The 21,101-nt window shown below is 41.2% G+C and overlaps 1 protein-coding gene across 15 annotated transcripts in view; it reads left to right on the forward strand.

Annotated features, from left to right (window-relative positions):
* The window catches only part of PHF21A (PHD finger protein 21A), a 192,289-nt gene that overhangs the window by 158,280 nt on the left and 12,908 nt on the right, over nucleotides 1-21,101 (forward strand). For 12 of the 15 annotated variants that reach the window (XM_060303276.1, XM_060303275.1, XM_060303274.1 and 9 more), the window contains 5 exons: nucleotides 8,976-9,074; nucleotides 11,993-12,044; nucleotides 12,797-12,876; nucleotides 13,346-13,406; nucleotides 15,977-16,140. In XM_060303276.1, coding sequence (XP_060159259.1) covers nucleotides 8,976-9,074; nucleotides 11,993-12,044; nucleotides 12,797-12,876; nucleotides 13,346-13,406; nucleotides 15,977-16,140 — 456 coding nt within the window. Of the gene's footprint in view, nucleotides 1-8,975; nucleotides 9,075-11,992; nucleotides 12,045-12,796; nucleotides 12,877-13,345; nucleotides 13,407-15,879; nucleotides 15,903-15,976; nucleotides 16,141-21,101 lie in introns of all 15 variants that reach the window. The other 3 variants (XM_060303287.1, XM_060303285.2, XM_060303286.2) reach the window with 1 other exon arrangement.

The following is a 21,101-nucleotide window of genomic DNA, read 5'->3' on the forward strand; positions in this document are numbered from 1 at the left end:
GCCATCTCTGTACTCTTTTGGTTACTATTTGTGTGCAGTATCTTTTTCCATCCTTTGATGGATACCTTTCTATGTCTTTGGCTCTAAAAGGTATCTCTTGTAGATAGCATATTGTTGGATCTTGTGTTTTTTTGTTTTTTGTTTTTAACATTTATTTATTTATTTTTCACTGTGTTGGATCTTTGTTGCTGTGTGTGGGCTTTTCTCTTGTGACGAGGGGGTGCTACTCTTCATTGCAGTGTGCAGGCTTCTCATTGCAGTGGCTTCTCTTGTTGCGGAGCATGGGCTCTAGGCGGGCAGGCTCAGTAGTTGTGGTGCACAGGCTTAGTTGCTCCGCAGCACGTGGGATCTTCGCAGGCCAAGGCTCGAACCCGTGTCCCCTACATTGGCAGGCAGATTCTTAACCAATGCGCCACCGGGGAAGTCCCGGATCTTGTTTCCTTAATCCATTCTGCCGCTCTCTGTTGTTTAATTGGTGAGTTTAATCCAGTTACATTTAAAGTGATTACTGATAGGCAAGGATTTATGCCATTTTGCTCTTTGTTTTCTACATGTCTTATGTCTTTTTTGGACCCCAGTTCCTCCAATACTGCCATCTTTTGTGTGTGTGTGTGTTTTTTTTTTTACACCAGTGTATGTACTTTTTTGATGCTCTCCTCATTTCCTTTTCTGTATGTTTTAGTTATTTTCTTAATGGTTACCATGGGGATTATAGATAACATTCATAAATTTTTAACAATGTAATTTAATTTGATCCCAGCTTAGCTTCAGTAGTATACAAAATCTCTGCTCCTATACAGCTCTGGCCAGCCCCCTTTTATGTTGTTACGGTCTCACATTGCATCTTTATATATTGTGTGGCCACTAATACATATTTATAATTTTTTCATTCATTTCTCTTTTAAATCATATAGGAAGCAAAAAGAAAAGTTACAAATCAAAGATACAGTAATACTGGATTTTATATTAACCTATGTAGTTACCTTTATTGGAGTTTTTTTTTCTTGTTTGGCTTCAAGTTACTGTCTAGGATCTTTTTATTTAACCTGAAGAACGCTAAAGGGAGTTCTTTTAGGACAGGTCTACTTGCAGTGAACTCCCTTTGCTTTTTGCAGGAAATGGAGTTCTCGGTTAATAGTCTTTTTTCTGTCAGAACTTTAATTGTGTATTTATTTATTTTGGCTGTGCTGCACAGCATGCAGGATCTTAGTTCCCTGACCAGGGATGGAACCTGTGCCCCCTGCGGTGGAAGTGTGGAGTCTTAACCACTGGACCGGCAGGGAAGCCCCCTCAGCACTTTAAATGTGTCATCCCACTGCCTTGTGGTCTCTGGTTCTGATGAGAAATTGACTGTTAATCTTATTGAGGACCCTTACATGTGATGCATCATTTTGCTTTTGCTGCTTTCAAGATTCTCTCTTTGGCTTTTGACAGTGTGATTATACTGTGTTTCAGTATGAGTGTCTTTGAGTTTATCCTACTTGGAGGTCACTGAGCTTCTTGGATGTGTACAGGCGTACCTTGGAGATATTGTGGATTCAGTTCCACACCACCACAATAAAGCAGATAAAGGTAGTCACATGAATTTTCTGGTTTCTCAGTGCATATCCAAGTTATGTTTACACTATACTGTAGTCTACTGAGTGTGCAATAGCATTATGTCAAAAAAACAATGTATATACCTTAATTTAAAAATACTTTATTGCTAAAAAATGCTCACCATCATCTGAGCCTTTATCACATTATAATCTTTTTGCAGTGAGATCACTGATCACAGATCACCATAAAAGTATGATAATAATGAAAATGTTTGAAATATTGTGAGAATTACCAAAACTTGACACAGAGACAGGGTTGCCACGTACTTTCGGTTTGTAAAAAATGCAGTATCTGCAAAGTGCAATAAAGTGAAGTGCGATAAATAAATAAAATGAGGTATGCCTGTAGATTCATATATTTCATCAAATTTGGGAAGTTTACAGCTGTTATTTCTTCAAATATTTCTGCTTCTTTCTGTCTGTCCTTTCCCCCTGGGAGTCTATAATGCATATGTTGGTATGCTTGACAATGTCTCACAGGTTTCTTAGGCTCTGTACTTTTTCTACATTCTTTTTTTCTATCTGCTCCTTAGACTGGAAATTTCAGTTATCCTATCTTCAGGTTCACTGATTCTTTCTTTTGCCTGAACCCCTTAATGAATTTATCATTTCAGCTATTATATTTTTTAGCTCCAGATTTCTATTTGGTTCTTCTAAATAATTTCTATGTCTTTATTAACATTTTCTTTTTGGTGAGACATTGTTCTTCTGGATGTTTTTTTTTTTCCCGGTACGCGGGCCTCTCACTGGTGTAGCCTCTCCCGTTGCGGAGCACAGGCTCCGGACGCGCAGGCTCAGCGGCCATGGCTCACGGGCCCAGCCGCTCCGCGGCATGTGGGATCTTCCCAGACCAGGGCACGAACCCATGTCCCCTGCATCAGCAGGTGGACTCTCAACCACTGCGCCACCAGGGAAGCCCTCTTCTGGAATTTTTTTAGTTCTTTGTTCCTGGTTTCTTTTAGCTCTTTGAGCATATTTAAGGCAGTTGACTGCTACCCCAGTTCTCCTCCTACCCCAGGGTTTACTGCTGTTAATTGTTGAGAGCTGCAGTTGTTTGTTTAGTGCCTTTTCCAAACTATTTTTGCAAATACTATTTCTTGTCATGTGTGGTTATTGAAATTTCTGTTCTATTAGATTTACTTAAACAACTGGAGCCAAAAAGAAGAAAAAGGTAGTAATAAGTAAGTGAAAATAAAAACAGAAAACCCTTTCTTGGTCTTTGCAGATTGGCTTTGAGCAGGGGGCATTCCTTCAATGCTAAGCCAGGCCACCTGTAACTGTGTCTTAGACTTCACCTCTTTCTTGGACAGAGCTCAAAGATCAGCCAGAGGTACAAGCTTAGGGTTCTCTCAGCTCTTTTCTGAGTATGCATCTAGCCCTGGGAATGCTCAGTGCACTTGGGGTTCCCCAGTACACGTGATAGCCCTTCAAAGCCCTTACTCCTCCAAGGATCTTCCTCCTCAGCCTCCTTCTTCCTAGACCTTTGGGTCTGTCTGCTGCATACTCCACCTCCCATCCTTTGCACCAGGTAACTACAGGTAACATATGTCTTTAGATGCTTTCATCAGATGGCACCTGGAAAGCCGCTCTAGCCTTGGGTGGGCAAACAAGGGTCAGCCTGCACCAGTCCTTAGGGGATTACCGGACAGGTCAGAATACACAGCCACAAGTTGAAAACGAGGTTCCGCAAACCACACCAGGAACACAGATTACCATCTCCACAGCCTCTGTTGAACTAAGGGATGGATTTGTTGGTAGGTAAGGAAAACTACTTTCTTAATAAAATTTAGCAGCCTCTTTCTTCAGTAAGTGGCCCCCCCCTGGTTATTCTTAGTTTTTTATTGGATTCCAGAGTTTTAAAAAGTTGATTCTGTCAGTTTCTGCCAGCTTAATGTTTGCTTTAGTGAAAGCACTGATTCTAAAACTCCCTGTTTTCTGTGATGTCAAACCCTAATGTTTTTTGTTTGTTTTAAGCAGCTTAAAACAACAAAAATTTATTATCTCTCACAGTTTTTGAGGTCAGGAATCAGGTTGCATCTTAGCTCAGTGGTCCTGGCTCAAGGTCCCTCACAAATTTGCATTCAAACTAGTTGGTCAGGACTGCAGTCATTTCAAGGCTCAACTGGGGCTGGATAATTCACTTCCAAACTCAGTCACATGGTTGTCAGCGGTCCTCACTTCTCCCTGGCTGTTGGCAGGAGGTTCAGTTCCTCACCTCATAGGCCCCTCCATAGTGCTGTTCACAGCATGGCAGCTGGCTTCCCCTGGAGCAGAAGGTCCATGAGAGAAAGACACCTCCCCATTGTTTCGATTGCTTTATCTCTCTTTTTTTTTTTTAAGGAGTTCTGCTTTATTTTTAATACATTTTTTGTTTTTTTAAATTTATTTTATTTTTGGCTGTGTTGGGTCTTTGTTGCTGCATGCAGGCTTTCTCTAGTTTTGGCGAGCATGGGCTACTCTTTGTTGCGGTGCACGGGCTTCTCATTGCGGTGGCTTCTCTTGTTGTGGAGCACGGGCTCTAGGAACTCGGGCTTCAGAAGTTGTGTCACGCGGACTCTGTAGTTGTGGCTCGCAGGCTCTAGGTGCAGGTTCAGTAGTTGTGGCGCACAGGCTTAGTTGCTCCGCGGCACGTGGGATCTTCCTGGACCAGGGCTTGAACCTGTGACCCCTGCATTGGCAGGCGGATTCTTAACCAATGCGCCACCAGCAATTGCTTTATCTTTATTTTCTTGGGTGCTTTTGGTATTCTTTATCCAACCTTGAGATAATTGTACTCTTCTGCGTGAGAGAAAATTTGAACCCTGGATAATTCTTTAGTGAAGAGGAATTGGTTTGATCTTCCCTGGAGGCATCACCACTGCCTGCTTATTCAGCCCTAGAGATGGAAGTAAGAGACCCCCAGGGACATCACACAGCCTTGGAATGGAGCAGCAAACCCTTATAGTTGACCTTCTCTTCTCCCTCCCCTGTCAGACTCCTGTTCTTCCAATTCACGGAGCTATGAAATAAGCTTCCTGGATACCCAGGACCTTAAAAATGTCACTATAAACTACTTTCCCATTGCGTTCCTTTGTAGGTGTGTTTGGTGGTTTGTTTTATGGGGGAAATGTGTCCTTTTTGGTTAATAAAAAAAGCGTGTGTGAGAGAGAGAGGAAAGCAAGTGATTCTTCTGGTAGGTCATACTCCCCACTCAGAAGATCAACGTCTCTTTACAGCATACCTGCTCTACGGTGAGGCCCTGTGCTGGGCACAAAGGGGTGCAAAAGCGTGTAGAACAATCCTGCTCTCAAGTAGCTTATATTGTCTGGAGGTGGAAATAAGATAGGACCCTGATGAGAAAAAAAAAGTACAAGGTAGCATTTATGCCCCAGGACAGTGGTTGCCACAGTATTGATAAGACAGATACTTAACACTTTCCTAAAGTAATAATATGAGAAGCAGAAGGAAAATATGGACATGGCCAAGAAATAAAGTGAAAAAAATAAAGTGATTATGTTAGTTTTTCAGATCTAGTAAAATATTTCACAACATAAAGATTTCTGAGAATTTTGATATCCTGTTTGTAGAACCAGTCTTTCATTTGGCTCCTACTCATCAATAATCAGACAGTTTCACTCTCATTTATTTAATTACTTGTTGCCATACAAAAAGACCATTTGCATCTGCATTGTGTTTTTTTTTTAATAGATCTTTATTGGAGTATAATTGCTTCACAATACCGTGTTAGTTTCTGTTGTACAACAAAGTGAGTCAGCCATATGCATACACATGTCCCCATATCCCCTCCCTCTTGAGCCTCCCTCCCATCCTCCCTATCCCACCCCTGCTAGGTCATCGCAAAGCACCAGGCCGATCTCCCTGTGCTGTGCTGCTGCTTCCCACCAGCCAACTGTTTTACATTCGGTAGTGTATACATGTTGATGCTACTCTCACTTCACCCCAGCTTCGCTTTCCCACCCCATGTCATCAGGTGCATTCTCTATGTCTGCCTCTTTATTTCTGCCTTGCAACTAGGTTCATCAGTACCTTTTTTTTTTTTTTTTTTTTTAGATTCCATATATATGTGTTAAATATGGTATTTGTTTTTCTCTTTCTGACTTACTTCACTCTGTATTACAGACTCTAGGTCCATCCACCTCACTATAGATAAGTCAATTTTGTTTCTTTTTATGGCTGAGTAATATTTCATTGTATATATGTGCCACATCTTCTTTATCTGTTCATCTGTTGATGGACATTTAGGTTGCTTCCGTGTCCTGGCTATTGTAAATAGTGCTGCAGTGAACATTGTGGTGAATGTTTCTTTTTGGATTATGGTTTCCCAGTAGTGGGATTGCTGAGTCATATGGTAGTTCTATTTTTAGTTTTTAAGGAACCTCCATACTGTTTTCTATAGTGGTTGTATCAATTTTCATTCCTACCAACAGTGTAGGAGGATTCCCTTTTCACCACACCCTTTCCAGCATTTATTGTTTCTAGCTTTTTTGATAATGGCCATTCTGACAGCATGAGGTGATACCTCATTGTAGTTTTGATTTGCATTCCTCTAATAATTAGTGATGTTGAGCATCTTTTCATGTGCCTCTTTGCCATCTGTACGTCTTCCTTGGTGAAATGTCTATTTAGGTCTTCTGCCCGTTTTTTAACTGGATTGTTTGTTTTTTTGACATTGAGCTCCATGAGCTGTTTGTATATTTTGGAGATTAATCCTTTGTCTGTTATTCCATTTGAAAATATTTTCTCCCATTTTGAGGGTTGTCTTTTTGTCTTGTTTATGGTTTCCTTTGCTGTGCAAAAGCTTTTAAGTCCCATTTGTTTATTTTTGTTTTTATTTCTGTTACTCTAGGAGGTGGGTCAAAAAAGATCTCGCTGTGGTTTATGTCAAAGAGTGTTCTTCCTATGTTTTCCTCTAAAAGTTTTATAGTGTCTGGTCTTACATTTAAGTCTTTAATCCATTTGGAGTTTATTTTTGTGTATGGTGTTAGGTAGTGTTCTAATTTCATTCTTTTACGTGTAGCTGTCCAGTTTTCCCAACACCACTTATTGAAGAGGCTGTCTTTTCTCCATTGTATGTTCTTGCCTCCTTTGTCGTAAATTAGGTGCCCATATGTGCATGGGCTTATCTCTGGGCATTCTATCCTGTACCATTGATCTATATTTCTGTTTTTGTGCCAGTACCATACTGTCTTGATTACTGTAGCTTTGTGGTATAGTTTGAAGTCAGGGCACCTGATTCCTTCAGCTCCATTTTTCTGTCTCAAGATTGCTTTGGCTATTCGGGGTCTTTTGTGTTTCCATATGAATTGTAAGATTTTTTGTTTTAATTCTGTGAAGAATGCCTTTGGTAGTTTGATAGGGATTGCATTGAATCTGTAGATTGCTTTGGGTAGTAGAGACATTTTCACAATATTGATTCTTCCAATCCAAGAACATGGTATATTTCTCCACCTATTTGTGTCATCTTTGATTTCTTTCATCAGTGTTTTATAGTTTTGCGAATACAAGTCTTTCACCTCCTTAGGCAGGTTTATTCCTAGGTATTTTATTCTTTTTGTTGCAGTGGTAAATGGGAGTGTTTCCTTAATTTCTCTTTCAGATTTTTCATTGTTGGTGTATAGGAATGCCAGAGATTTCTGTGCATTAATTTTGTATCCTGCAACCTTACCAAATTCATTGATTAGTTTTTGGCATCTTTAGGATTCTCTATGTATAGTATCATGTCACTGCAAACAGTGACAGTTCTACTTCTTCTTTTCCAATTTGTATTCCTTTTATTTCTTTTTCTTCTCTGATTGCTGTGGCTAGGACTTACAAAACTATGTTGAATAAGAGTGATGAGAGTGATCAGACATCCTTGTCTTGTTCCTGATCTTAGTGGAAATGCATTCACTTTTTCACCATTGAGTCTGATGCTTGCTGTGGGTTTGTCGTATATGGCCTTTATTATGTTGAGGTAGCTTTCCTCTATGCCCATTTTCTGGAGAGTTTTTTTATCATAAATGGGTGTTGAATTTTGTCAGAAGCTTTTTCTGCATCTGTTGAGATGATCATATGGTTTTTATTCCTTAATTTGTTAATGTGGTGTATCACATTGATTGATTTGCGTATATTGAAGAATCCTTGCATCCCTGGGATAAATCCCACTTGATCATGGTGTATGATCCTTCTAGTGTGCTGTTGGATTCTGTTTGCTAATATTGTGTTCAGGATTTTTACATCTATGTTCATCAGTGATATTGGTCTGTAATTTTCTTTTTTTGTGATATCTTTTTCTGGTTTTGGTATCAGGGTGATGGTGGCTTCATAGAATGAATTCGGGAGTGTTTCTCCCTCTGCAGTTTTTGGGAAGAGTTTGAGAAGGATCGGTGTTAGCTCTTCTCTTAATGTTTCATAGAAATCACCTGTGAAGCCATCTGGTCCTGGATTTTGTTTGTTGGAAGATTTTTAATTATGGTTTCAATTTCATTACTTGTGATTGATTTGTTTATATTTTCTAATTCTTCCTGGTTCAGTCTTGGAAAATTGTACTTTTCCAGGAATTTGTCCATTTCTTCATGGTTGTCCATTTTATTGTCATATAGTTGTTTGTAGTAGTCTCTTATAATCCTTTTCTGCATGGTTTTTAATTTTGAAAATGTAAATTAGGTTTATGTTTATAGTTTTCTATCCACTGTTCTAATATCATTTCAGTATTTACAGAGGGTTTCATAAAATGAATTAGCCATTGGGTCAAGATAAGAATAGTAATGCAAACCCAGTCTACTAGTTTGCTAGCTGCCATTTGTGTCTGAAGATGGTAATGCTACTGGTGTTTCTTTTGTTTGAATGGACGCATCTGGAAGATGAGCTTGGCCGTAATCAGGATGGCAGCCCTTTACAAGATGGCCTTTCCTTGGCAACTGCATCTCTCCTCTAATGGATGATATAGGCAGGTTTTAAATATCCCAAGTAAGGATAGTTCTGCAACCTCTCTTAGATTGTGATTAGAATTGTTCTGAAATAGAAAAGTGTGTATCTAAGATTTTTCTGGACATCATTCAGATCCTAAGCATGCTATGAACTAGAGCTTGACCCATATGTAACAAGAATGGACTGACTTCTGGGAAACTACCCCTGCCTCCTAAAGTACATTGAAATAGACTGTTGTATTTATAGATTCATAGCTATTCTAGTCATGCAATTTAATCATTTCAACTGGGGCCTTCCATTTTACTTTTTCCCCCTTCTACAATGAAGTCCGTATTATCTCCTTTATTAATATGTTTCCAATTTGAGTATGTTCTTTTCTTTCTTGTTGGCAACAGTCAAACTATGTTTGCTTTTATTCTTTTAATAAAAAAGTGAATTCTGAAGTTTCATTTAATTTTCTTCTTCTAGACAATTAAATCCCACACAGAAACAGATGAGAAACAAACGGAGAGCCGCACCGTCACTCCACCTACTGCACCCAAACCAAAACGGGAGGAGAACCCTCAGGTAGGCCCAGCCCTCCAAGGCATGGCTCAGTCTATGTGATGCGACTTATTCACAGGCATCATGAGGGACACTTGCTCCCTGAATCACTTGATATCCTTGTCTTGTGCTTTCTCACTATTCAGTAATGTTATTGCCAAATCAGGTTGGCCTGGGACAGATTAAGAGTGTGGTCTTGAGTGTTCGTGAGCTGGCAAACAGGCCTTTCATAATACGTATGTCACACGTTAGACTTGTGTGATTCGTGACCATTGCCCCAGGTATCCCACTGCATTCCTAATGATCATTATGTTTTGTTTGTCTCAGCCAACATTTAAAAGATGTCCAGTTCACTCAGTTAAGGTCTGTGTTATCGATTACAGTTGTTACACGTGCATTTTTGTTATTACTATTGTATTGCATTAGATCCCCAAATCCCAGATGAATCAGTAGCTCATAAGTAGTTCACTGAAGCATAAAAGTAGGGATGAAAATACTAGCATCTGTACTACAACTTAGGATAGAATTATAAACTTAAATAGCAAACAAAACTGTGGTACAAATATAGAATGTGAATTTGTATGTCCTTAGGCAAGAGATTTTTTAGTTTGATACTTCTGTACAAGCAGCTATAAAAGAAAAATGTGGACAGGTAATATGATGATGAATATATGATAGTTGGATTTTATTAGACCAGCAATCCATTTCCTTCTAATCCTCAGTGCATTCTTTTTAATGAAACCATGTCAAATAGTGGCATAAAGCCATCAAAGCTTCATGTCATTTTTTTGAAGCAGTGATTTATTAAGCCAGTTCAGGTTTTTTTAAAGCAAGTACAAATTATAATACTTTCTGATATGAAATGAATTAATTTTTAATTTGTCTTTAAAGAAGAGACCAAAACTTGAACCTAAAAGAAGTCCTAGTCATGCATATTGCTGAGAAACTTATAATCTGCAAAATTAATGACAAGTATTAGGCTTAGAGAGGGGAAAACAGCAATTAGCAAAATTTCCTTATCAAAAGAAACTAAAAGAGGACTTCCCTGGTGGCGCAATGGTCAAGAATCCTCCTGCCAATGCAGGGGACACGGGTTCAAGCCCTGGTCCGGGAAGATCCCAGATGCCGTGGAGCAACTAAGCCTGTGTGCCACAGCTACTGAGCCTGTGCTCTAGAGCCCGCGAGCCACAACTGCTGAGCCCACGTGCCACAACTACTGAAGCCCGCTCACCTAGAGCCCGTGCTGCTCAACAAAAGAAGCCACCGCAATGAGAAGCCCGTGCACCGCAGTAAAGAGTAGCCCCCGCTCGCCGCAACTAGAGAAAGCCCGCGCGCAGCAACAAAGACCCAGTGCAGCCAAAAATAAATAAATAAATTTATTTTAAAAAACCAAGAAACTAAAGGATATCTTATGTCAGTGGCACAGTGTGGGCAAGCAAGTAGCATCATGTGGAGTAACACATATTTCTAATTGGACAGAATCACTGCCATAAAGGGAATAAATTAGTTATTGGCATGTGTGTGATACATAGATAAGGTAAAAGTTCTTGACAGCTTTTTATTCTATTTATCACTGAAAATCTGTTCTACAGAAGAGATTTTTTTCCATTTAATAATTCTTCTATGAGCTTGATCTAGACTGGCAAAGATGAGTTGGGTGTGAGTGGCCAAGAAGGATGCTGTTACTTGATTAAAAGAAGGTGCATCTGAATGTCAGTTCACACACTGCTTTATTAACAGAGAACAGTTGGTAGACAGCCTTCTAATCTTAAGTTTTGAAGGAATAGTGAAAATTAGGAACGTAGTTAATTGGCAGCCACAAAATGTATGCAATGTAGAAAATGGGCAGCACGTCCAAGACGCTTTTCGTTACTGAAGTACTCTGGCTGTCGGGAGGATAGGTGCCCACCCTAGTTTCTGAAATAAGAAATAAAATTAAAACATTTCTTCAGGACTCTGTGGATACCAGTAAAGGACATGTCTGTGTTCTCAAGTGGCTTGTTCAAGGTTATCTTTACAAAACACTCAGTACCTCGAATAGCTTGAACCTATCACTTCAGGCCAGAATACCATGATATTTAAAGTTGAGGGTAAAATGTCAGGATTTTCAAAGACCAAATTGTGGTATGAATTATGTGGCAGGATTATGTCTCCTGACAACTAATGATGTTCCTTATTTGTCACCGAGAGAAATGGGTGATACGTTATTTGGCATATTTAGCAGCTGCATGCAGTGGTACAGCAGAAAATAAAGGCGTACTTTCCAGACCACATGCAACCAAAGAGCAAAACAGTAATCAGTCTGTTGCTCTCTCCATTTTTAAGCATCTAACGCTCCAGCTTTGGAGTGCAGTGTTCTGAGCAGTCTGGCTTCTGATGGAGCCCTGAGAGTGGTGGCCAGAGAGAAAGCACTCTATAATTTGTAGGTCCATGGTTGATTGAAAAATCATAGTATTAAGCAGAACCACCTGCTGTCATTCCTAAAACTCACTTAGCTTTGAGTTATTGTCCAATCAGTGGTAGCAAAAATGTAAGAACCCCTGACCTGGTGTGACAAATGAAGTACTTAGAATTTGGAGCTTGTCGTGTGGGAGGCTGTTTGTAACCCTCTGTGTGTTTCTTCATTGTGAAGTCCTCTTCCCTCCTTGAGAATTTTTCTGGAAAAAACTTAGGTCATTCAAGATACTGATTTCTGCCATTGAGAGAGTGGAAGATATAGGCCCCAGTCCTTCTCTTTTGATCCCTGTAAGATCAGAAAGCTTCCAGAGCGGTTCCATAGCTGCTGAGAGTGGAGGGTGCCCACTCCTTGTTCACCTGAACCCGGCTTCCTTTCACCCACCAGCCATTGGGCTGGCATTCCCCAGGAGTCTAAGTAGGAACATGCAGCTGACTTTGCGAGAACCCACACTGAAGTATATTCCTCTTTTGTTTCTCTGGCACAGAAACTTGCCTTCATGGTGTCTCTGGGGTTGGTAACACATGACCATCTAGAAGGTAAGAGAAGATATTCATGGCGCTACCTTGCTTCTGGCCCAGGGCTTTGTTCTTGAAAATGTTGTTTGATTTATTGTTAGAACTGAAAATTGGAACACAAGCAGAGTATGATTCAACCAGTATGGACTCTTTTTTTGGAGTAAACTTACCTTCCTTCTATGTAATGTTCAGCCCCTCTCCTTCCTATCATTATTTATCCACACTACTGTCCTGGGGAAGCTCCCTAGTTGCCTGCATTAAGGTGACTTCCGTTCACTTAGAGAAACTTTTTTTTTCCCTGGCAGCATAAAGTAGCAAATGCCCCTCTGACAAGTCTTTGTATTTTTCAGTCACTCTAGATTATTGGAATCTTAAGAATAGTTGCAAAGCTATACCTGTTCTAGTGATTTAATTCAAGAATGGTGAACTATGATTACTCAGTCTAGGTCTGTGGGTAAAGTTCATCCACACCTATATTACAGTGATCTAAAAATAAATCAGGAAACTTTTACAAGTGTTGTCTACTGTTAAGCTCTCAATCACAGAGAGCCACACTGTAGGACAGCAGGGCCTTGCTTTCCAAGAGGTGAGAGTGGATGGTCCTTCATGTTTGCTCCCAGCAGCGGGCTTCCCTTCGCTGAGGCTGCAGTGAAACCGAGAGACTTACTCTCGTTTCTAACTTGTCATGGGAAACCCAATAAGTAAACGATGAGGTTACGTTGTGGGGGGTCCTTCATACCTTTCTTCTAATCCAGACCTTTTGCTTTCCCAAGAAATCCAAAGCAAGCGGCAAGAACGAAAAAGAAGAACGACAGCAAATCCAGTGTACAGTGGCGCGGTCTTTGAGCCAGAGGTATTCCTGGCCAGCACTTGGCCATTCCCTCACGTCTCCAGTTTTATTTAGGACTTGCTCAGCACCTCCCGTCTGAAAAGCTGCTTACGAGCAGTACCCTGATTGTGCTTGGCCAGCTCTGTAAAATGATGGCTTTTTCTCTGGCTGAGGACATTATTTCATCTTTATTATTTGCTGTTTCCCCCTTAGTTTTTTCCTGAAGTTTAAGTAGATACAAACCTACCTTAAAAATTTAACTCATCCTGTCATCTGAACACAACTTTCTTCTGAAGCAGAGACGTACCTCTCTGGAATATTCTTTCAGACCCAAGTACATACGATAAATCCAGTTATCACTGAGACCTTTGGGTGACTAGCACTAACTAGTTGGCATGTTGACGGGCATGCTGTGCTTGGTCTTTGGCTTGTACCGGGATTAGTAGTAACCATGTTATTCAACCAGTCACCTTTCTTTCTTCAATCCCGAAAGCGTAAGAAGAGCGCAGTCACGTACCTGAACAGTACAATGCATCCTGGGACCCGGAAGAGAGGTGAGTACCTTTTTTGTATCTCTCCCTTGCTGTTGCTTTTGCTTTCTGTGTTGTGTTTCTTTCCCCTCCCTCCTCCCATTGTCCTAGAGCCTAACTCCTATATCCCTTGAATATAGTTTTGTTGTTGTTCTCTGAGAATGGGGGGAAAAGAGAGTGAGATCTCTTATGAGAGTTCTGTAGACTGAATCAAAAGCTCCCCTTCCTGGGATTTGGGCAAAGCTGACTGAGGGGAATGGCTCATTGCAGGATTTCTGCCCCAGGCCCCTCAGGCTGTTGACGAATAGCACAATGAACAGAACACCCTGTAAAAGGGAGCATTTTAGCATCATTGAGCACAACAGAGCACTGGTGTTGCCAAGGTGTTCTTAGTAGTGTCTAAGTTGTCCTGATGCCAGTGAGGACAGAGCACGACTCTTAAGCTTCTGTGAGCTGCAGACTTTGCAGGAAGGAGAGAGGTAGCCACACTGAGAATTTTGCATCTATGAGAAGAGAGCACCTGCAACTAAAGAAGAAAACATCACTGTCGAAACAGGCTTCCCAAAGCAGAAATTCCTAAAGAGGTCCGTCCCCCAGTTTCAGACCTTCCAGGGCGGGCATTCCACCTCACTCTCAGGTCAGCAACTGCCTTCACCATGCAGGTCGAAACAGGTCTTAATAGCTCAGAGTTTGAGCTTATAAACAAGGCTCTGAAATGGTTCTTTGATGTCAGTAATACATCCCAAGGTCCTTTTCTCCACGTGATAATGTGTCCTTGAATTACAGTTCCAGGCTAGAAAGGTTGCAGAGTGAGCGGAGTAGCATGCTAATTTTTGTGTATGCACAGCAATCTCAGAGCCATTGGAAGCTTAGGAGGTCATCCCGACCCTCTGTCTGCCTTAGGGAGGGCTAGCACTGTACCGGTGGTACAGTGGTTACCGTCTCTTCCCCTCAGAGAGATAGCACACCCACGCTAGTGTTTCATCAGCCCCTCCTTCAAGAAGCCAAAACATATTTAGATGGGTATCCCTAAGTCACTGTTTCATATTGATTCCTGGGCCACAGTAACCAGTGTCATGGGTTATCTTTTGTTGTTTTATTTTGTTTGGGGTTGTTTCAGTGACCTCTGACACAGTCCTCAGAAAGGAGCCCCCAGCCAGAAGCCACAGTTAATTGACCTGCTAGTGGACAGCATCTGCTGGGAGGATAGGGGTTAAATGAGCCAGAAAGACCTTGGCATCTCTTGCCAAGGTCAGAGGATGAAAGCCTGCATGCACAATGCCTAGGACGTGCCTTCTGTGGGTAAACAAAGAGCATTTATCTTCCACTTACCCTTCTAGCAGCACTAAATACCCTAGAAAAGGCAAACCAGTACGATCTGTCTTTGTACTGCACACAGTGCCGGTTTAACACAGATAGGTAATGTTTGTGTAATATCTGACAGAATCATGACTCCTGTGCATAATTCCAATATAAATTATAACTGTTGGCAAAGTCATGATCCCACGTACCATCCACCAGTGCTCGTAGGCAGTTGTGTACCTCTCCAGCTCTTTTTTTGCCTATGGTGTGCTGGGCGTACACTTTTGATCACTTACAGCTTAGAAGCTATGACCTTTGTCCCTTAGAAGACAAGGACCCTGACTTAGATATATCATAAGGCAAGAGTGGTTGACCTGGACTTCCCATACGCATTAGGGCCCACTTGTAGATTCTCTGTAGCCATGAGGTTTGATTCAAAATGCTTCTGCTCATATCAGCTCTTTCTGGTAGCTGTTGCTGATGACAGGGCTTTTCCTGAGACTTTGGAACACCCCAGTTCTAAGACATGTAGTTCACTGGAATGTTTGTGATGGAAAGCAGGGAGATGATTTTTGATCAACTGGGAAGGGTATCTGAGTCCAGACTTAGTTAAATTCACTGTTAAGCCCAGAAGGTCTTTTTAGCTCTTAGGTTCCAGCTACTCCCAGAACATATGTCTTCCTAGCTCTGCCAGAAGGGGTAAGAATAGTTAACTTGAATTTTGCCTCCTCCCTTTGCCTTTCTCTACCCTCACAAGCAATGAAGTAACCAAAATGTGGGCAGGAGAGAAGAGGAAAAGCAGAGATCCTCAGCCAGTCTGTTTGTGGGAACTGAGAATCACTAATATTATTATAAGAATAACGATTGCAGAAAAACCTTAGGAGACAATATGTAAAAGATATGGAAAAAGAAAATAAATTCTTCTCCCTGGCCTTGGCTCCTGTTGGGCTTTGATATCTTGTTCTCCCGTTAGAAATCTCAAATTGTCATAGTTGAGGAACGTCTCTATAATCTGCCCAAGGCGAAGACCTTTAACATAACCCAGTATCTCCTGTCATTCTCTGAGGCTCTCTTATCCTCCCTTCGACACTCATGCATTTGTTTCGAATGACATTTAAATCTTTGCTTCTTTTCCTCTCTTTGGGACTGTTGTATTAACCTTCTCTCTGCTACCTCACTTCCTTTTCCATGCTAGCCAATGAGGAACACTGGCCAAAGGTATGTAAGATCATTTTTCCCCCTTTCTTTCCCTCCCCCTTTTTTCCCTTTTGTTCCCTTTTCTCGGTCTGTAGGTCGTCCTCCAAAATACAATGCAGTGCTGGGGTTTGGAGCCCTAACCCCAACATCCCCCCCATCCAGTCATCCTGACTCCCCTGAAAATGAAAAGACAGAGACCACATTCACTTTCCCTGCACCTGTTCAGCCTGTGTCCCTGCCCAGCCCCACCTCCACAGACGTAAGTAACTTGGGAAAAGCTCACTCTCTTTCTCAGAGCTTAAATCGGGGAAACCGTTATCATATGTTGTCTCCTTACCAGTTGCATCTCCTTGACTAACCCTGGAACAGCAGTAATCCCTACAGGACACTGTGTGCCACGTAAGGCAGCTTTCTGCTGGGGTCCCAGGTCCTGCCATGTCCTTGAGAATCATATTAAAGACCACATTAGGAGGCTCAGTCAGGGTTTTCAAAGTCTGGAATTTATCTGCGGTGAAGGAGTTCTCAGGAAGGGGGATGGGGTGGGGAAGTCAGGTTGTATAACTGAGAGGTGTGCAGGTGTCTGTCGTCAGTTTGGGGAGGTGGGGATAATGAACAAAGGTGTACATTCGCCTAGCAGTCCGTGTTTCCTGCTTCAAGTAAAATTCAAGACAACTTTTCCGAAAAGCAACTTTATTCATCAGAATTGGTCAGAAACAGGCTCCTGAAAAAAGCATCAGATGCTTAGTAGCCCTTCCCCCAGAGGCTGCAGGAGTGCAAACTAGTGCCCTCTTTTTAAATGAGCGCTTACAAAGCGGTGAATTCACTCAACAAATACTGAGCACTGCCCTGCTGAGCATGCACTGTTGTTGAGACTGGGGACAGAACAGGGAACAGAACCAGCTCCTTGCCCTCAGGGAGCTCGTATTGCACGGCCAGAGGCAGGTGATAAGCAAATGAACATTTAAATGTCAGGTCATGATAAGTGCTGTGAAAAAAAACTTGACACAGAATCAGGGGCATAAGGAGTTACAGCAGGAGGTTGCTGTTTTATGAAGAGTGGTAAGAGACAGCCTCTCTGGTGGGAATGGAGTATGTTGGAGTATCTGGGGCGGGGAAGAGCATTCCACGCAGAGGGAACAGCAGTGCAGAAGCCCTGCTCGTTGGAGGAAGTGTATATGGCGTAGAGAAGAAGGGCTTGGTGGGCAGGCAGGAGCAGTGGGAGAGGAGACCTCAGAGGGCAGGGCCCGTCTCGCAGGGTCTTGTAGCTTTTACTCTGAGTGAGATGGGAGATGCTCCAGAGTTTTAAGTAGAGGAGTGACGTTACTTTTCACTTTTTATTTTGAAAATTTCCAAACCTACAGAAAAGTTGCAACAACAACACAAGGAAGGAATATATACCCTCCTCCTAGATTCACCGATTGTTACAATTTCGCCACATATGCTACTTCCCACCACCACACGCTTGTTTTGCTGATCTAGTTAAGAAGTTGAAGACATCATGAATCTTCACCCAAAATACTTCCGTGTATATCTCCTAAAAACAAAGACAGTCTCTGACGTAGCCACAATGCAGTTATGAAATTGAGGAGATTTAATATGACAAAACATTATTTGTATAGTATACAGCCCATCTTCAGATTTCTCCAATTATCTCAATAAATGCCTGAGTGGCACTTTGTTTTTTCTGCTCCAGGATCCAACCCAAGATCACTCTTGACATTAATTTTTATGGTGTTTTGTCTTTAGTCTCCTTACTCTGGAACAGTTTCTCAGCCTGTCTTTGTCCTTCGTGACACTGACATTTTTTAAAAGATAGGCCAGTTGCTGTATAGAGTGTCCCTCCATTTGGATGATCTGATTGTTTTCTCAAGAATAGATTCAGGGTATGCATTTTTGTAGGAGCACCAAATACCTGATGATGCACTGATTCTCAGTGCATCACAAGAGGCACATGTTGTCCATCTGTCCCATTGTTGGTGATATTAGCTTTCATCTCTTAAGATAGACTCAATCAGATATCTCTAATCCTAAAGATGCCTGTTTCCTTAGGTGAAGATAGTGACGAGTCTATAAAAATATCCAGTTCCCCAGCAAACTTAGTGGTTTTAGCAGCCTTTGAAGGTTCTTACCTGCATTTATTTTTTTTTTTAACATCTTTATCGGCGTATAATAGCTTTACAATGGTGTGTTAGTTTCTGCTGTATAACAAAGTGAATCAGCTGTACTTATACATATAACCCCATATCCCCTCCCTCTTGCGTCTCCCTCCCACCCTCCCTATCCCACGCCTCTAGGTGGTCACAAAGCACCGAGCTGATCTCCCTGTGAGATGCAGCTGCTTCCCACTAGCTATTTATTTTACATTTGGTAGTGTATATATGTCCATGACACGCTCTCACTTCGTCCCAGCTTACCCTTCCCCCACCCCGTGTCCTCTAGTCCACTCTCTACGTCTACATCTTTATTCCTGTCCTGCCCCTAGATTCTTCAGAGCCTTTTTTTTTTTTTAGATTCCATATATATGTGTTAGCACACGGTATTTGTTTTTCTCTTTCTGACTTACTTCACTCTGTATGACAGACTCTATGTCCATCCACCTCACTACAAATAACTCAACTTCGTTTCTTTTTATGGCTGAGTAATATTCCATTGTATATTTGTGCCACATCTTTATCCATTCATCTGTCGATCGATACTTAGGTCGCTTCCATGTCCTTGCTATTGTAAACAGAGCTGCAGTGAACATTGTGGTACATGACTCTTTTTGAATTACGGTTTTCTCAGGGTATATGCCCAGTAGTGGGATTGTGGGGTCGTATGGTAGTTCTCTTTTTAGTTTTTTTTTTAAAGAAGATGTTGGGGGTAGGAGTTTATTAATTAATTAATATTTATTTTTGCTGTGTTGCGTCTTCATTTCTGTGTGAGGGCTTTCTCTAGTTGTGGCAAGTGGGGGCCACTCTTCATCGTGGTCCGCGGGCCTCTCACTATCGCGGCCTCTCTCGTTGCAGAGCACAGGCTCCAGACTCGCAGGCTCAGTAGTTGTGGCTCACGGGCCTAGTTGCTCCACGGCATGTGGGATCCTCCCAGACCAGGGCTCGAACCTGTGTCCCCTGCATTAGCAGGCAGATTCTCAGCCACTGCGCCACCAGGGAAGCCCCTCTTTTTAGTTTTTTAAAGAACCTCCATACTGTTCTCCATAGTGGCTGTATCAATTTACATTCCCACCAACAGTGCAAGAGGGTTCCCTTTTCTCCACACCCTCTCCAGCATTTATTGTTTGTAGACTTTTTGATGATGGCCATTCTGACCGGTGTGAGGTGATACCTCGTTGTAGTTTTCATTTGCATTTCTCTAATGATTAGTGATGTTGAGTATCCTTTCATGTGTTTGTTGGCAATCTGTATATCTTCTTTGGAGAAATGTCTGTTTAGGTCTTCTGCCCATTTTTGGATTGGGTTGTTTGTTTTTTTGATATTGAGCTGCACGAGCTGCTTGTATATTGTGGAGTTTAATCCTTTGTCATTTGCTTCATTTGCAAATATTTTCTCCCATTCTGAGGGTTGTCTTTTCATCTTGTTTATGGTTTCCTTTGCTGTGCAAAAGCTTTTAAGTTTCATTAGGTCCCATTTGTTTTTCTTTTGTTTGTTTTTATTTCCCTTTCTCTAGGAGGTGGGTCAAAAACGATCTTGTTGCGATTTATGTCATAGAGTGTTCTGCCTATGTTTTCCTCTAAAAGTTTTATAGTGTCTGGCCTTACATTTAGGTCTTTAATCCATTTGGAGTTTATTTTTGTGTATGGTGTTAGGGAGTGTTCTAATTTCATTCTTTTACATGTAGCTGTCCAGTTTTCCCAGCACCACTTATTGAAGAGGCTGTCTTTTCTCCATTGTATATTCTTGCCTCCTTTATCAAAGAGAAGGTGACCATATGTGCCTGGGTTTATCTCTGGGCTTTCTATCCTGTTCCACTGATCTGCATTTCTTTTTTGGTGCCAGTACCATACTGTCTTGATTACTGTAGCTTTGTAGTATAGTCTGAAGTCCGGGAGCCTGATTCCTCCAGCTCTGTTTTTCTTTCTCAAGATTGCTTTGGCTATTCAGGGTCTTTTGTGTTTCCTTACAAATTGTGAAATTTTTTGTTCTAATTCTGTGAAAAATGCCATTGGTAGTTTGATAGAGATTGAATTGAATCTGTAGGTTGCTTTGGGTAGTATAGTCATTTCCACAATGTTGATTCTTCCAGTCCAACAACATGGTATATCTCTCCATCTGTTTGTATTATCTTTAAGTTCTTTCATCAGTGTCTCATAGTTTTCTGCATACAGGTCCTTTGTCTCCTTAGGTAGGTTTATTCTTAGGTATTTTATTCTTTTTGTAGTAGTGGTAAATGGGAGACTTTCCTTAATTTCTCTTTCAGATTTTTCATCATTAGTGTATAGGAATGCAAGAGATTTCTGTGCATTAATTTTGTATCCTGCTCCTTTACCAAATTCATTGATTAGCTCTAGTAGTTTTCTGGTAGCATCTTTAGGATTCTCTGTGCATAGTGTCATGTCATCTGCAAACAGTGACAGTTTTACTTCTTTTTTTTCCAATTTGCATTCCATTTCTTCTTCTTCTCTGATTGCTGTGGCTAAAACTTCCAAAACTGTGTTGAATAGTAGTGGTGAGAGTGGGCAAGCTTGTCTTTTTCCTGAGCTTAATGGAAATGGTTTCAGTTTTTCACCACTGAGAATGATGTTGGCTGTGGGTTTGTCATATATGGCCTTTATTATGTTGATGTAAGTTCCCTCTATGCCTACTTTCTGGAGGGTTTTTATCATAAATGGGTGTTGAATTTTGTCGAAAGCTTTTTCTGCATCTATTGAGATGATCATATGGTTTTTACCCTTCAATTTGTTAATATGTTGTATCACATTGATTGATTTGCATATATTGAAGAATCCTTGCATCCCTGGGATAAACCCCCCTTGATCATGGTGTATGATCCTCTTAATGTGCTGTTGGATTCTGTTTGCTAGTATTTTGTTGAGGATTTTTGTATCTGTGTTCAACACTGATACTGGCCTGTAGTTTTCTTTGTTTGTGACATCATTGTCTGGTTTTAGTATCAGGGTGATGGTGGCGTCATAGAATGAGTTTGGGAGTGTTCCTCCCTCTGCTATATTTTGGAAGAGTTTGCGAAGGATAGGTGTTAGCTCTTCTCTAAATGTTTGATAGA

This window comes from Globicephala melas, chromosome 8 (genome assembly GCF_963455315.2).
Source record: "Globicephala melas chromosome 8, mGloMel1.2, whole genome shotgun sequence".
Lineage (NCBI taxonomy): Eukaryota > Metazoa > Chordata > Mammalia > Artiodactyla > Delphinidae > Globicephala > Globicephala melas.